Source organism: Megascapheus bottae, chromosome X (genome assembly GCF_031878675.1).
Source record: "Megascapheus bottae isolate mThoBot1 chromosome X, mThoBot2.hap1, whole genome shotgun sequence".
NCBI classification, from domain to species: domain Eukaryota; kingdom Metazoa; phylum Chordata; class Mammalia; order Rodentia; family Geomyidae; genus Megascapheus; species Megascapheus bottae.
In genome coordinates, this window is record NC_143547.1 from 71,113,946 (window position 1) to 71,132,180 (window position 18,235).

Genomic DNA, 18,235 nt, shown 5'->3' on the forward strand with positions numbered 1-18,235 from the left:
AGTTAAAAATCAAAGTTAATCACAGAGGTACAGCTAGTCCAATATTTATATCTGATTATCTTCTTCTTCAGATATGGAACCCAAAAATACGGACCCAGAAAATGCAGAGTTTGAAAGTAGAGGAATTGAAATGGTTACTTCTGTGTCTGCACTCCAGGCACTGTCTAACCTGCTTTATCCTGAAGAAGCAGAAGAAGAAGAAGAAGAAGAAGAAGAAGATTTTGACTCTGAAAGGGTGGGTATATAACTAAAGATGAATTTGTTTTGTCCAGGGAAGTTGGGAACTGTATTTGAACGACTTGTTCTCTTCTCAATGTGGGAGCAGTGCTGTGTCATCTATATATTTATAGGAGACTGAAAAGCTAATTATTCATGAGCACGCAACCTGTAGTACATTTCTACCAAACATAATTACATATTTTTTCCAAACCACCTGAACACTGAATAGGAAAATAGTTCTGTAACTATGGTAGCAGTAGCCACCTTTCAAAATGTTTGTCATACTGTATTTATGTTCAAAGTCTGCTTAAAACCATTGCAAAGGCTGGCAGCTAGGACTATTTATGCCTTAACAATAGTTCTATAAAATAAACATTTTCAGTTCTGCAAGACTAATTAGGCCCTCAAGTTTCAGTCCCTTAATTTGTTTTAAATTTGTCTATACATAGAAATAGAACAAAAATATTTGGAGCCAAATACATGAGGACAAACTAGCTTCAACCTACTGAAATTGGCTTTCCAGCACACACTCCAAGAGCTGTGGAGTGTAATTAGCTGAGTGACGTTTGGGGTCAGGACAAGTAATGCTAGGGAGCCTTGCAGTAGCAAGAGGGACTTCTTTTAGGATAGAAGGGCTCCCTGTAATGACCTTTCCCCTTTCACTCTAAGATCATTGTTATTTTATCCAGAAAAGCTATAACAGTTTTGTTGCTGTTTTGTTTTTGTGGATCATGGGGCTTAAACTCTGGGTCTGGGCGTTGTCCCTGAGCTCTTCAGCTCAAGCCTACCATCATACCACTGGAGCCACAGCCCTACTTCCTGTTTTCTAGTGATTAATTGGAGATAAGAGTCTCCTGGTCTTTAGTGCCTGGGCTGTCCTTGAACCATGATCCTCGGATCTCAGCCTTCTGAGTAGCTAAGATTACAGGCATAAGCCACTGCCGGGCAATTTTTTTTAAACAACCTCTGCTCTTCATTCTCTTGCTCCTTAAGTATCAGTGAACCTTGGCTATCAAACCGCCTATGGAAAGTAAAGTTTGGGGCAAAGATCTCATAACAGAATATTTCCGTATTTATAAGATAATTTAAATGAATGTTTTGTTCTGGCAGTGTGAATAAACCATCTCTCACAAATATGCACATTAATTTCATCCTCCTGAAATTCTTTTCTTTCCGTTTGTGAAAAAAACCCAAGTATATTATGAATGAGCCCAGATCATCAGTGGATTATAAATGTCTCAGATCAATAATGGATTGAATTTCTTTCCTCCAGCAAGAGCTAAACATGGATCAGGGCAGAAGACTTAAAGTATAAACTATATTTGTAGAAGAGAGAATCTGAGTGAACTTGTAGCCAGGAGTTAGGAAATATTAGTGAAGGAAAAAGAAACTAAGAAAAATCAGGATATTAACAACTTCATTGGCTATATATATATATATACATATATATATATATATATATATATATATATAACAAGACACAAGAGAAAAGTTAGGAGCAGTGTGCTAGTAAAATTTGGAAAGCAAGGTCACTTTTAGGCAACCTTATTTGAGAAAGCAGAATAACAGTTTTCCGGTACGTACATACCAGTAAAGGAAGGTATAGGTCATGTAGAAAAGGTATAATAAGTATTTGAAAGATAGTAGTCATGAATATAATGAAGTGGAACTCATAAATATAACTAGGGTAGAAATAAAGAATTACAGAGATGACAAAGACCAGTCACTTTGGTGTTGATATCTAGTGTTGTTTATTTGCATCTAGAAATTTTTCTGGGAGGAAAGACGAGTGTTTATAAGAACAGAGAGCTATAATATAATTTTACCAAATTGTACAATTTATAAAGTAAAATTACTATAATAGTGTATGAATCTGTATATCTGGGTTATGAGCAATTTTCAGATAATTGGTCATTCAGACACCTCAGTACAGATACCATTAGAGGGTATAGAGTATCAGTGCAGTGGGAGAATAATTAATGTTTCTGATGAACTATTATATTTTCCAGGAGAGAAATTGCCTTCCATTTTTTTACTGTGTATTAGTCTGGGGATTTGTGGGATGATTACAAGAGTGATATGTTTTTTGAAAATACACTCTCTGAAAACAGAAAGAAAACTGTTGCATACATATCCGTTCATTTATACTACCCTTCTTCTAAATGACTTTTTAAGATTGGGAGATTGGGAAGTTAGTTTTCCTGCTGTTTTTCAAACTCCTGAGAGGACCTTAAGGCCTGTGGGAAATAAAGCTCATCATTCTTCACAGACACTATGGCAAGGATTTTGCTCTGTACTTGTAAAGTGGCAGGAATGGCAATGACAAATAGCTCAGATAATTGGATGTAGATTCATGGCTATGACTGAAATGTCCTTATAGAAAACAATTGGCAGGTTTTTAAATTTTTTTGATCATGTTCCATCCTTTTGCTGGGAAATTTTACTTTTAATCACTTAGTTTTACTAAGATAATAAATCAAAACTCCCCTCTATTCTGAGATATGGATCCAGTCATCCATTTCCATGGAGAATATGCCAATTTTTCTCAGGAATGTTTAAGATTTTCTTTCCACTGATTTTAATTTTCTGTCAGAGACACTTGAAAAAAAAGAGGCCCTCATGTTCCAAGAAATGCTTTGCTATAGTTGACCATTAGTATCCTGATGATTAATAGAATTACTACCCATTATATGACCTTAGTGATCAGGAAAAGAAAAAATGCTCAAGAATACTGTCGTGAGATTTTCACATAAAATGCTTGCAGTGCCTTAAGCCCAGATATAGTACTTTTGAATTTCCTTTTTGAGAGTAATAGTAGCTATGTCACACACTTTTGTGATGTCACATATTAATTTCTGATTTATAACTATTGGACTCACTTAGCATAATAAAGGCCCAGGTGAACTTTTACATCAGCTTTCAAGGACAGACACTACTCTCATTATCCAAATAGGATATTCCAACCTCCTGTGTGAAGCCTTAGAAATCGAGAACAGGGACATAAGAAAGAAGAGATAGAATTGCCAACTTATAACTAGAGTTAGAGGCTCTACAACTTGGACCACACTCTCAGCCTGGCGTTTTGCTATTTTGGGAGTTTTTTTTATTTTTGCTGCTTATCTTGGGGCTTAAATTCAGGGTCTGTGCACTGTATCTGAGCTCTTTTTTTGCTCAAGGCTAGCACTATGCTACTTAAGCCACAGCTCCACTTCTGGCTTTTTTTTACTTAATTGGAGATGAGAGTTTCACAGACTTTCCTGCTTGGGTTGGTCTTGGACTTTAATCCTCAGATCTCAGCCCCCTGAGTAGCTAAGATTACAAGCCACTAGTGCCTGGCTTTGCTGCATATTATTATTATTATTATTATTATTATTATTATTATTATTTTGCCAGTCCTGGGCTTGGGCTCAGGGCATGATCACTATCTTTGGGGTTTTTTCTCAAGGCTAGAGCTCTAGCACTTGAGTCACAGCACCACTTCTGGCTTTTTTCTATGTATGTGGTGCCGAGGAATCAAACCCGGGTCTTCGTGCATGCTAGGCAAGCACTCTACCACTAGACTGAACTCCGGGTCAAAGCTGCTTATTTTGGAAATGGAGTCTCTCACACTTCAAACCTTAAGCCTCCAGATCTCAACCTCCAGAATAGCTAGGATTAGAGGCTTGTCCTGTCAGCACCCAGAAACTTGTTAGTTTTTATTGCCATAAAATGTTCTCATCCCTCTATCTCCCTTCTGAATACAAGCAGACACAGCCAAAACCCAAAAGTGTCAATGCTTTTCTAATAACACTTGGTTCTAACCTTCATAGAGATGAATGTGGCTCATTCCCATCTCCCCAGGGATACATGATTCAGTGAGCTGAAACTGGGGATTTAGTCTGACCAAAAATCAATTCTGCCCGAGTCCATTAAACTGAATACTTTTTTTTTAAAGGACAAGGAAAACACATTCAAGGTAATACTTGGTGTCTGTCTCTCTGCTGTATAACAATGATTAATAATTAATTAAATGGGAACACTAAGGTTTTTTTTTAGGATGGAAAGCTTATCACATTTAAAGTATTATTAGTAATGTAGGTGAAGAAAGTAATAACAAAATGTTGGACTCTTCCTTCTCTCACTAAATAACAGAGCTCATCTATGTTTGGAGCCATGAGTCCTGGGAATATTGGACCAAGGAAAACTGAACAACTTAAACGTAAGTTATTTAATAATGCAGTATAGATCAATGGGATCAGTGTAATATTCACCTTGGTAGTAAATTTTATGGAAAGCAATAAAAACAACTACTGAATTTAAGTTGAACTTAGCAATAATATATTTTATATTTAAAATGTCCAGTGAGCCATCAGAAAGAATGACATTGCCCCATTTGTAAGGAAATGGAAAAACTTGGAAAAAAATCATATTAAGTAAAGTCAGCCAAACTCAAAGGTACATAGGGTCAATGGTTTCCCTCGTTTGTCATAATTAGTATAAACCTTGGACTCTTCTAGCAGAGATTTACAATAGAACAAAACCTAGATACATAAGGCCATATAGGATGAGGCTAAATGAAAGGACCTCCAGGATATAGAAACAAGAGCCATATAATGCGTGATTGTTGTTCTTAATGTACTATGTTATTTCTCATCTCCTTTGCTGTCCCTTGGTTATTCTCATATTGTTACAGTATCTTACCTTGTTATCTGGTATATTGTATATATGTTTTTTTATTTATTTATTTGAAATTGGATAGGGAAGGTGGGAAAACAAGATGAGGGGTGCGGGGGAGGGAAATGGTGACAAAAACATGAGAAAGGGTATCAATGTGTAGTAATGCATCTTCTATCTGGCAAATATAATGTAACCCTTCTATTAATTACAATAAAAATATAAAACCAGAAAAAGTGTCTAGCGAGGCTGGAGGTGTACCTCAAGTGGTAGCGTACCACCTGAGCAAGCAAGGGTTTGAGTTCAAACCATGGTATCAGCAAACGAAAGTTGCTCATATTACAACTGAAGGACAAGTATGTGAGGCATTATCAGCCGACTTGATTTAGGCATTTCAAAATGCATATGCCCACTTTAAAATGTTTTTTATTGTAATTAGTAAAAGGGTTACATGATGTTTGCCAGATAGAAGGTGCATTAATTCACATACATTGATACCCTTTCACATGTCTTGGTACCCATTTTAAAATGTTTTTTTTTTTTGTTTTGTTTTGTTTTTTGCCAGTCCTGGGCTTGAGCTCAGGGCCTGAGCACTGTCCTTGGACTTTCTCAAGGCTAGAGCTCTACCACTTGAACCTCAGCACCACTTCCGGATTTTTTTTATGTATGTGGTACAGAGGAATCAAACCTGGGTCTTTATGCATTCTAGGCAAGCACTCTACCACTAGGCCAAACTCCTGGCCCTCAAAGTATGTTTTGTATGATATATTCGTTGTTTTGTAGTTGTTTGTTCTTGGTGGCAGTGGTAGTGATCATGAGGGCTTGAACTAAGGGACTGGGTACTGTCCCTGAGCTTTTTGGCTCAAGGCTAGTGCTCTATCACTTTGAGCCACAGTGCCACTTTCGGTATTCCTGAGAGGGTTAATTAGAGATAAGAGTCTCATGGACTTCCTGAGCTGGCTTCAAACTGATCTCAGATCTCAGCCTCCTGAGTAGTGGTATATCATTTTTATTTGTCAATTACAAAAGTAAATAATTCAAAAGGAAAACACGTGCTAAAAACAAGGAACATTTATGTGTAGTGATGTTCATCTTTTATTACTGAAGATTAGTAGTTTTTCTAGTAATGAAAATTAATTTTTCTGGACCTACGTCCATTCTGTGAGCATATTTCTTGAGACAAAAGACAAAGTAAGTCATGTATGATTACATTTCTTTTGAAGGATGCCACCCCTTCCCTCACTGTCTCCCAGTTTTCCCCTCCTATCCCCACCAATTTGTATAGTTCATTTGCAACCTAGTGTCTAATGAGAATCACTGCTGCATTTGTTCTGTTTGTCCCATCCTTTCTGTGCCATCCTTACCCTCCTAAATACAAATAAATGAACAAATAAGACAAAAGGAAATGAAAACAAAAACAGCAAAAAAAATCTCTTGTTTCCATGTCCTGATGTTCATTTCAATAAATATTATTTTATAGCGTCAGATGCACATAGCTATTATTACCTGTGTCATCCTGATTATATAACTTTTGAGGATTGTTTACTAAGATGCTAAACATTTTTCATATATTTTATTGTAATTAATAGAAGGGTTACATTATATTGACCAGATAGAAGGTGCATTACTTCATAAACATTGATACCCTTTCTCATGCCTTGGTTCCCATTTCCCTACCCCCACCCTCACCCCTCATCTTGTTCTCTTCCCTTCCCTATCCGATTTCAAATAACCAAATAAGCATATACACAATATATCAGATAACAAGGTAAAATACCTTGACAATATGAGATAACCAAGGGACAGCAAAAGAGATAAGAGATAACACAGTACATTAAGGACAACAATCACTCATTTTATGGCTTTTGTTTCTATATCCTGGAAGTCCTTTCCTTTAGTGTCGTACTATATGGCCTTATGTACCTAGGTTTTTGAGATGCTAAACATTTTTATGTTCTATTCTCCAATATTGTGGCAATTTCACAAGGTCCATTCCTTACTACATTTATAAATATTTATTTTAAGTCTATTATGTATCAGGTAGTATGATTGTCTCTGAGACTGTAATGGAGATCAAAGTTATATTTTACGGAGGAGAAAATAAAACAAACAACCACATAATTTTGTCTTACATTGAAATGCTGAGAGTGGAAAGTCTATGGGATTCACAGGTTTAAGGGTGATAGTTCAGCATAAGAGTACTTGCTTAGCATATGGAAGCTGGGTTCAGTCTCTAACACCATCACAAGAAAAATCATAGCTACAAAAAATTAGAAGAAATACTTTCTGGTGTTTCCCCAATATTTTTGTTCATATATTTTCAGAGTTGAATATTTTACAACATTCTGAAAAATATAGAATGTTCTGATTCTGTTGGCCATGATTATAATAATCAGAGCATGGGCGGGAGCGGGAGTGAATTTTGTTCAATTTAGCTAATTATGAAACATGTTATGTGAAAAACTATTTAAAATAATAGTTAAAGTGAGGTCTTAGGATTGTTTTATTTTATTTTATTTTATTTTTTTTGCCAGTCCTGGTCTTGAGCTCAGGGCCTGAACACTGTCCTTGGACTTTCTCAAGGCTAGAGCTCTACCACTTGAGCCTCAGCACCACTTCTGCCTTTTTTCTATATATGTGGTACCGAGGAATTGAACCCAGGTCTTCGTGCATGCTAGGCCAAACTCCCGGCCCAGGATTGTTTTAATACGTGGTTGCTGTACATACTCAAGAGGCTATTTACCCTATTCTAGAGATATTCACTGCATGGCAGTGTTCAAAATTAGATGTATTCTGTGCTGCTTGTATTTCTGATAATGCAGGTTTAATAATTTCTCCAGGCCCAGCTCAATTAATCATTTCTAAAATATTATAGCTAAACCTGTACTTAGGCTTTATAAGGTCAATGCTAGATAGAAGCAGATGATTTAAAAATAGTTGACAAAAATTGAAAACCTTACCATCAGGTGCATTCCTGGGAATACTTAAAAGTTATGTTCTGTACCTAATGCAGGTCACCATTTGATGCCACGATAGAACAAATACAAGTTGGACTTTTGTACATTTTCCTTCAGGTTGTCTACTTTTAATTTAAGGGTTACATATAGAAACCAAAGCACCTGCTCATTTCTGCACAAATGGACAAATGATAGATTATTTTTATAACACATGTATGTACACTGCACTAAACATGACCATGAACAGTCCCTGTTTCCTTTTATTTTTTTTTATTGTTGAGATAATGTATAGAGGGGTTTCAGTTACATCCGTCAGGTAGTAGGTACATTAATTCTTGCACATTGATACCCCTTCTCATGTTTTTGTCCCCATTTCCCTCCCCCCATCCCCTTCCTTTTCTTTAATTATTGTCTTTTTTTTAATGTCACACTTGTTTTTGTTTTTTGTTTTTGTATTGGTACCAAGGCTTGAACTCAGGATCCGGCTCTGTCCCTTAGCACTTTTGGTCAAGGATTCTGCTCTGCCACTTGAGCCACACATCTTCTAGATTTTTTTGGTGGTTAACTGGAGATGAGTCTTTCATATTTGTCTATCGGGGCTGGCTTTGAACTGTAATCTTCAGTTCTCAGCCTGCTGACTGGCCAGAATTACCAGCATGAGTTGCTGGCATGGGGCTCAAAAGGTTTTTATAAAGAAAGTACAATGCAAGATGACAAATTTGTCTCCAAATGAGACTATTTTGTTTACTGGTTTCTTTAATATAAAAATACATTATATGTGATCCTATTTATGTTTCTAATAATTTAGAGTACTTGTTTACATACCTATCTATTAACATAAATGTGGAGATATACACATACATACATACATACATACATACATACATACATACATATGTAGAGAGGAGGTAGAGAGAAACAGATAAAGACAGAGAGAACTAGACAGAGACAGAAACTATGACCAAGAAAGAGAGATAAAAAAGATTATAGCTATAGAATATTTTAGTTCAGTTATGCCCAAATGAGCATAAAGAACCTGTGTTATTTAGAGGCAATAACCAAGCAAACAGCCTTAGCTTTATTTTTCTGTTCTTATAGCCATTACTCAAAGCACTGATGAAAATAGTGAAGACATATGGGATCCAGAAGAGGTTCCAGACACAGCAGATCCTGATGACAAGTGGGATGTTCGCGAAATCCCAGAGTAAGTCAAATGAAGCCTGGAATGTGTTTAGGTGTTTCAGTTACATGTGTCATCTGATACTATCCTATTTTTGACAAGATTCATGAAGTAACTTACACCACATAAAAGATAAGGCTACAGTGCCACACAGAAGGCATGTATAATTGATGATTTTTCCTTTCCTACAGCAGAAACAAATAATAAAACATTATACCTTCCTTTTAGTTATTATCTAGCAAAAATGAATAATAGTCATTTCCATTATCAATTTATATTCAATGTCAGCATGTTGTCTAATGTAGAACTAACAGTGGAAAAAAACCAGCCCATTAAATTGCAAGCATTCAAGCAAACCAAATTACAATACCATGTTTATGTGTCAAAGACCTGTTTTTAATTACTCAGTGTTCTATAATTTCAGTAAAAGGCTATGTCCTCCCTCCAATTATCAATTATTATGCAGAGTTATTTACCAGCTATTTTGGGATTATGCTAAATATTCAGTGCATTTGCCAGCAGCATTCAAGCCTTGCTTTGTAGCTTTTTTCGCTATCAAATTGTAAATATAAAATTGAGAATTATTACCGTAAAAACCTGTAATTCTCTTTGAAGGAATTTGAAGTACATTGACATACATAGATGAAATGAATGATTAAACTGACTAAGCTTTAAATATATACATTTTAAAGTAAAATTCTGATTAAGTATTTAGAATATCTGGAAAAACACAGTCAATATTTGCTAAATTGTAATGTACTTTATCATTATTAGTTTGGAGAGGAGAGGTTGAGATAGGGACTGGCTATATAATCCAGGGAGCTCTAAAACTTTAAATCTTCCTGTCTGTACTTTCTAACTACTGTGATTAGAGGTTTGTGACACCACATCCAGCTTTAGTTTATTAATTCTAAAGAGTTTTATGACAGGTCATATTACAGCTTTTATAATTCTCACTGAAAAAATGTTCAATACATTTTTAAACACCATGTTACCATCTTCAACATCAATTCTGAAAATAAAAGCAATAGGAATTTTCAGATAATTAACTAGTAAGAATTATTGAGCTTTCAAATAAATAATATAAAAACATGAACCTTATAAAATCAGAGAAGAATTGCAAATATTCTGGTCTACATCTTAAGGATCAAAAAAGTAAATCACAGGTGATTTTTATACAGTGCCTGCAGATCTATATGAAAGATAAGAATTGAATCACTCATCATTTTGCCTAATAGATGTCACACATCCATATGCAGCAAGCTCAAATTTTGAATAAAATTTTACTTTTCATTCTGATGTTTGATGTTCTCTACGTAGAGCATCCATGAAAGCTTTAAATACATAATAACTCCAGTCAAGATAGAAGGAAATTGCTTTATAAGAATTTTTATTTTTGTTCTCTTCTTTATGAAAATACAATCCAAAATGTCCCAAAGGATAAAGAGGAAAATGGGCAACGAATATGAACACGCAATTTGCAAAAGAAGAATCACACCAGTGGCTAAATGAAAAATAATAAAGGTCTAAGCTAAGACACTGGCCTTGGAGGGATCCAGAGATGTTTGATAGTTTGAAGGAATATGTAGTATTTGATTAGTTAGGATAGACTTGAAGAAAGCATCAGAGTTGGTGCTGAAGCTGGATGGTTGAATAAAGGGTAATAATAGTAACTGTGACAGGGATTGCAGGTGAGGGAGAAGCAGTCCTTTGGTATTGGCTTGGAAGTAACCTTTGTGCCATAAGGACAGACCTATATAATAGGCAGTTGGAAAGTTGTACTTGGAACTCAGGATAAACACAGAAACTTGAGCAAATACATCTGGGAGTCTTGAGCATGTGGATTGATTCCTTCTGTTTTGTTTGTGTGTTTGTTTGTTTTAAATCTGGCTGCTTCACCTTTGTAAATACTTGGTAGGCATTATAGCCTATGAAGATAAAAGTACTCTAAAACAAATAGCTATTTATTGCCTGTCTTGTTCAAACCTAAAGCTATTCCTTTTCCATTTATGGGTACACCTACTTGCAAATGGTCAGAAATTCAATCTAGTCTTTTAGTGTCTCAATCCAAAAATTCACTATTTCTTCATTAGGGTAGAATGAAACAGAAAAAAGTTAATTTGTAGGGCTGAAGGTGTAGCTCAGTGATAGAGCACTGTTCTACATGCCTAACACATTGGAATTCATTCCCTCTCTGAAAAAAAAATTGTGAACACTTATTTCATTTCATCTGAAGAGATAAAATGCTATCTAGTTCAGTGATTCTATAAACCAGTCTATTCGTAAGAGGAAGGAAAATATTTGTGAATGGTATAGGGTGGGTTGAAATACCAGGAATTTCTTTCATTGAACTAAGAATTCTGTCATATTAGATTTTGAATACCATAATATACTGTGTTGATTGCACCACCACTGTTTTCACCATAGAATTTTAGAAGTGGAAAAGACTGTGGAGATTATTTAATTAATGCCTGCCTAGTCCTATAAGCCACAATTTCAAATTGGGACTTGGCAGTGATCCTATGAATATGAGATCTCCCTTCCCTTCCCTTCCCTTCCCTCCCCTCCCCTCCCCTCCCCTCCCCTCCCCTCCCCTTCCCTCCCTTCCCCTCCTCTCCCCTCCTCTCCCCTCCCCTCCCCTCCTCTCCTCTCCCCTCCCCTCCTCTCCCCTCCATTCTTTCTTCCCTTTCTACGGAGGTTGGAACTCAGGGCCTTCCTTACACTTATTAGGCAGCTACTCTACCATGGGCAGGCACTCTATTACCTAAGTCTTGCCTCCAGATCTTTTGCTTTTTTCTATGTATGTGGTACCCGAGGAATCAAACCTGGGTCTTCATACATGCTAGGCAAGCACTCTACCACTAGGCCAAACTCCCGGCCCTGCTTTCGGGATTTTTAAATAAAAGTATTGCTTTTTGTTCCGGCCAATCAGAACTGCTATCCGCCTATTTGCAATTCTGGTAAAACTAGAAGCACAGATGCTTGCCACCATCCAGCTATTTGTTCATTGAGATTAGAATCCTATTAACTTCTTTGCCCTGGCTGGCCTTGAACCAAAATATTTCCAATTTAGGATTACACCATGTGAGTCACTGCACCTAGTTTCTGTATTTTTATGACATTTCTAGGATTTTGTTCCTTTTTGTTCTACTACATATCTGAAAATAGCAAGCACTTTATTTATTTGGTCCTTTATTTTTTAAATAACATATCCTCATGTTTCTGGCAGATACTTTTTTTTTGCTCTGTGACAGGAAATTGCTCTTTCATTTCAGTCTCCATTATCATTGAATTTTTTTTCAGACATGAGATCATTTTCAAACAGCAGGTGGGAACAGAGGATGTGTACCTAGCATTTACAAGAAAGGACCCCTCAACAGCATGCTGTCAAGAGATAATGGTAAGCATCACCTCTCCTTCCCTGTTTTCTCTATGGCCATTATAGCTAAACCGCCTAACTGTTAAAAACATAATATTCTAGACAAGTCTGTAGACTCTTTACAAATACTAGCTGCTGTGTTTCAGAGGAATAACATGAGTTTAGAATTGATAAAATGTACAAAATTAACTAAGTTTACACATATTGAATGAGATTCATAAGTACACACAACCGAATAATATGACATAACTTCTATTCCTATTAAAAGTCCCCAATCTGATTGTTGTGAATAAATATTCTTTCGTTGTAGTTCTGTCCCATTCATGCTATCTGACTGGGTATTTACCTTCTGACATGCTGACAGGCCATCAGAATGAAATATTCCCTTTCCTGATTCTGCCTTATCTTTTATTCTGTATTCTTGTGGTGACTCACTCTGCTAGGGGAATTATAAAAGCTATTTTCTTCTTAATTTTCAAATCTGAACATCTGATTTAATCTACTAAGAAGACATAAAGTGTTGGGTTATTTGAATGACAGGACCACACTTTCAGGGAGCATTCTTTGCCAAGTCACAGTTTCTATATAATAACAACATATAATAGAATACCAGTAGTGCCAATAATACCACCTTGATTTTTTAAAATATTTTATTTTTTGTTTTTTTGCCATTCCTGGGGCTTGAACTCAGGGCCTGAACACTGTCCTTGGGCATTCTCAAGGCTAGTCCTCTACTATTGGAGCTTCTGGCTTTTCTATGTATGTGGTACTGAGGAATCGAACCCTGGTCTTTGTGCATGCTATGCAAGCACTCTACCGCTGGCCAAACTCCGCCACCTTAGTTTTTGCTTATTTGATCCTCATAATTATTTTGTTGAGATGTCTGGGTTTAACTTAAATGGTAAGCTTCAATTCATTTTGGCAACATACACAAGTAATTCTGGGGTTAAAGTTTTTATTTATTTCTTGAGATTGAGAGCTCTACTATGCTATCTTCTCTCCTCTCCTATAACATATTATAGAATACAGAAGTGCCCATAGGAAGTGCTTTATATATTTTCCTTAATAAAAGGATAAAAGGAGTCTCCCTTTGGCAGGAACTTCAACTTTTCTTTTATTAGCAAAATTTAAGACGTTCAATCAAATCAAGCAACATAATGGGAATAGTGACTTTAAGTACCTCAGGAGGTTTTTCAAACTCTAATGAGTTAAGGTTTCAAGTGATCTTGAAGTAATTAGCTCCCAGGTTTTTACTAGTAATATTCAAATTCATCTCTCTTAAACTGCCATAAAATTATGTTTTTGATGTCTAGTGTTGGGGATTGCTCTAAGCTGTAAACCTAAAAAAACTACAACTGTTGAAAGTGATTCCATTTCTTTCATGTAAATTGCTACTAGTTTTAATAATAAAGGTATTCTAAGAATCTTGCTAACTAAATCATACCTCATAAGAGAAATATACAATTTATTTAAAATTTAATCAGTATGTATAGAAGAATTATCTTACCTTTGAATGAATTTATGTTCAATTGTGGAGACAAACCTAATGTAAATGAACTAATTTTATTACTAACAATCAAACAGACAATTTCAAGTCTACTGGGAATTCATAAAGTTTGGGCAAGGCATAGACACAATTGAAGTGCAACAACAAAAAATTTTTGTTGATGCTGAGGCACTTTGCTATGTGTATACTATTGTTTTTCTTTCTCATCATTCCTTCATTTGCTTGATATTTACCTAGTGAGTGTACTACGTAATTATTTCTGTCTTAAGATACTAAGGTACAAAGATATATAAGAAACACAGTAAAGGAATTAGACACTTAATAAACCATTGCAGTTTCGTTTGCTACGTATATATAATATAATATATATAATCGGAGAGAAACAGAGAGAGAAACTTCTGTCAGGTACTTTGTGATACAAAGCAGAAATCAACTAGTTCTTTTTGGATGGATAGGTTTTCTACAATGGACATCATTCCAAGAAAGCATTATAAACAGAGGTGAGAGCTTGTAGATGGTATCCAGACATGAAGTAGCATGGCATGAATAGAAATTAAGTATGACAATTAAGAATAAATATGAGAAGTGCTATAATGGCAAGCTACTTCTCAAAAGGTATTTAAAGAATTTAATTGTAAAGGTGATGTACAGATGGGTTACAGGGTTACAGTTACATAAGTCAGGTAATGAGTACATTTCCTATTGAACAGTGTCAGCTCCTTCATTATTCTCTCCCAGTTTTTCCCCCTCGTGACTTCTTTCCCACCAAAATTGGGTAGTTCACCTTCAACACAGTGTCTAATAGGTTTCACTGCTGAATTGGTTCACCCTTTTTATCCCACCATTTCTTGGCTTCCTCTTTCCATCCCCAAATCAGATCACTTATATCAAGGACAGAAGGGAATAAACCAAAGAAAAGAGGAAAGGAAAAGAGAAAAAAAGAACTAAAAACTATACATATATATATTTTTAAAAAGCTCCAATTTGGGTTGGGATTTTGTAGGCTACAGGGAGAGCACTTGCCTTGAATGTATGCAGTCCTAGGTTTGATACTCATGTTCACAAATAAAATCCTGATTTGCAGGGATAGGAGTCTGGCCCAGTGGTAGAGTGCTTGCCTAGCATGCACAAAGACATGTTCCATTCTTCAGTACTATAGACAGAGAAAAAGCCAGACATGGTGCTGTGGCTCAAGTGATAGAACTCTAAGCTTGAGAAAGCCCAAGGACAGTGCTCAGGCCCTGAGTCCAAGCCCCAGGACTGGCAAAAAAATTTTTAAAAAATTTAAAAAGTCCTGATTTGCAGTTGTGTTTTATTCCCTAGGCATATTAATGATGAGATCGCTCATCGTTTAGCACTAGTGGTAAAACTCAGAGTAAAGAGATGATTGGCCCCATCACAAAAACTTCTTGTTAAAATTTTTATGATTGTTACTCCTTTTGATAGTATTTTGTTTCTTTGAATCTAAGAATTATCATGTGCATGCCATTATTGGAACTTGAAGTCCGGACCTGGGTACTGTCCTTAGCTTTTGCACTCAAGGCCAGTACTCTACCACATTAACCATACTTCCATTTCTGGTTTTTTGGTGGTTAGAGAGAAGAGTCTCACACACCTTTCTACCTGGGCTGGCTTTGAACCATGACCTCATGTCTCAGCCTCCTGAGTAGCTAGGTAATACAAGGCACTAGCTCCTGGAAATGTGTAATTAAAAAATAATAGTGATTTAGTACTGTTTTAAAGAATAGATTGCAGCTCAATACCAGAAACATTTCAAGGTGGAGCAGATAGAATTTCACAATTTGTTAAATATTTTATTTGGAAGCCAGGTGCTGGTGGCTCACTCCTGTAATCCTTTCAACTCAGGAGGCTGAGATCTGAGGATTATGGTTTGAAGGCAGCCTGGGTAGGAAAGTCTATAATATTCTTATCTCCATTTAACCACCAAAAACCTGGAAGTGGAGCTGTGGCTTGTTGTACACTGTTAGCCTTAAGTGGAAAAGCTATGGGACAGTGCTCAGGCTCTGACTTCAAATTCCAGTACCAAAAAATCTTATTTGGGTCTTGGACCTGGTAGGTAATAATCCAATTCAGAAAGTTCAAAATGCTAATCTTTGCCTAAGCCCTTATGTGTCTAAGCATAGGGAGTTATTTGGGCTTTTAAAAATTCACAAGAACAGAGCTTCCTTTATTGTTCCCCAGATTCCAAATGAGAATGCAAAGTTCATGAATGTGAAATCAAACTGATAGGCTTAAACAGAATTCTGAGTTAGGAATATGTATACTGTATCTTCAGCAAAACTTTCTAACTCCAAAACCAGTGTCCCAGTATTCAAATTTGGCTAGCTCCATTGTTATTCTCTGAGACTTTCCTCCTGAGTGCAGAACTACCAGTCATCGAACTCTTTCTCCATATGTAGGTATTTTAGAGCTAAAAATAAGCCCGTGTTTTACAGATTGTTAAAAATATTAACCAAGCCTTTTCTTCAAATATAGATTTATGAGAAAACCCAACATAGAACACAAAAGTGACTATCATTGTTTGATTAAAAAGGTACTATCACCCATATCTCTTAGAAGAAGGACAGAGTCTCCTTTGAATGTACTGTAAAGAATGCTAAGAAACTATCAGGATGACAAGGTGACAAATATGGATAGAACTGAAGAACATTAAGAGAGTTCATGGGTAATATATGTGTTTTTGTTTATTCCTCATGAGTAAGAGACTCTGACTTTATTTTCTCATCTTTTCTTTGTTTCCATATCCTAGAGTTCATTTAGTATCATCTTTTATGACCTTATGTAAATACGTTTTGAGCTATTGTAATCCTCTGCTAGGACAGTCCTAGATGTGTACTAATTATTACAAATGAGGGAAACCAATGAGCCTATGTTCCTTTGGCTCTGGCTTACTTCACTTAATATGATTTTTTTTCCAAGTCTTTCCATTTCCTTACAAATAGGGTGATGTCATTCTTTCTGATGGCAGCGTAGAATTCCATTGTGTATAAGTACCACATCTTCTTGATCCATTCATCTACTAAGAGGCATCTGGGGTGGTTCCATATCTTAGCTATAGTAAATAATGCTGCAATGAACACTGTTGTGCTAGTAAGTTTAGTATGCCGTTATTTCTGAACATTTGGATAAATGCCAAGGAATGGGATTGCTGGATCCTAGGGGAGCTCTATATTTAGTCTTTTGAGGAATCGCCATACTGCTTTCCAGAGTGGTTGAACAAGTTTACACACCCAACAAAAGTTTAGTAGTGATCCCTCCTGGCCATATCCCTACCACTATCTCTTGTTATTAAATTTCTTCATCATAGCCATTCTAATTGGAGTGAGGTGGAATTTCAAAGTTGTTTTGATTTGTATTTCTTTTATGGCCAGAGAAGTGAGGATTTCTTCATGTGTCTATAGGCTATTCTTATTTCCTCTTCAGAGAATTCTCTCTTTAAGTCTTTAGCCCACCTTTTACTGGGATGGTTGTTTTCAGAGAGATTCAATTTTTTGAGCTGTAGGTATATTTTAGATATGAGGCCCTTGTCTATTTTATGGCTACTGAAGAGCTTCGCCCACTCTGTGGGCTTTCTATTTAGCTTGCTAGCTATGTCCTTTGCCATACAGAAGGTCTGCCATTTAAGGCAGTCCAATTTGTCCAAACTCTCTTTAATTTGTTGTGTTTCTAGGTCTTTATTAAGAAAGTTTCAACCTGTGCCAAGGAGACCTAGTATATCTCCTATTCCTTCTTGTAAAATTTTCAAGGTACTACTTTTACCTCAAGGTCTTTGATCCATTTGGAATTAATCCTGGTGCAGGGTGACATAGAAGGATCCAACTATAGTTTTCTTCAGTTGCTTAACCAATTCTGCCAGCACTCCTTTTTTAAGTGGCTTTCTATCTTCCATCTTATTTTTTTTGGCTCCCTTATGAAACATTAGGTGGCTATAGGTCTGCAGGTTGATTTCTGGATCTTCAGATCTTTTCCATTGGTCCTCAGGCCTGTTCTTGTGCCAGTACCAAGCTGTTTTAGTTACTATTGCTCTGTAATAGTCTAAAGTTTTGTATTGATATTCTTCCAGTGCTGTTCTTTCTACTAAGGATTGTTTTGCTATACGGGATGTTTTATTATTCCGTATCAATTTTTGGATTGCTTCTCTATTTCACTAAAGAATGATATTAGGATACTGATGGGTATTGCATTGATTTTGTAGACAGCCCTTGGCAAGATAGCCATTTTCACGATGTTAATTCTTCCAATCCAGGATCATAGGAGGTTTTTGCACTTCCTTAGTTCTGTTTTAATTTCCTTTTTAAGGTTTTTAAAGTTTTCAACAT

General features: G+C 36.1%; 1 protein-coding gene across 1 annotated transcript in view; it reads left to right on the top strand.

Annotated features, from left to right (window-relative positions):
• The window catches only part of Dnaaf6 (dynein axonemal assembly factor 6), a 48,206-nt gene that overhangs the window by 7,986 nt on the left and 21,985 nt on the right, over positions 1–18,235 (top strand). The window contains exons 2-5 of the mRNA XM_090326184.1: positions 72–235; positions 4,351–4,417; positions 8,928–9,033; positions 12,313–12,409. Coding sequence (XP_090182310.1) covers positions 74–235; positions 4,351–4,417; positions 8,928–9,033; positions 12,313–12,409 — 432 coding nt within the window. The 5' untranslated portion in view covers positions 72–73. The remainder of the gene's footprint in view (positions 1–71; positions 236–4,350; positions 4,418–8,927; positions 9,034–12,312; positions 12,410–18,235) is intronic.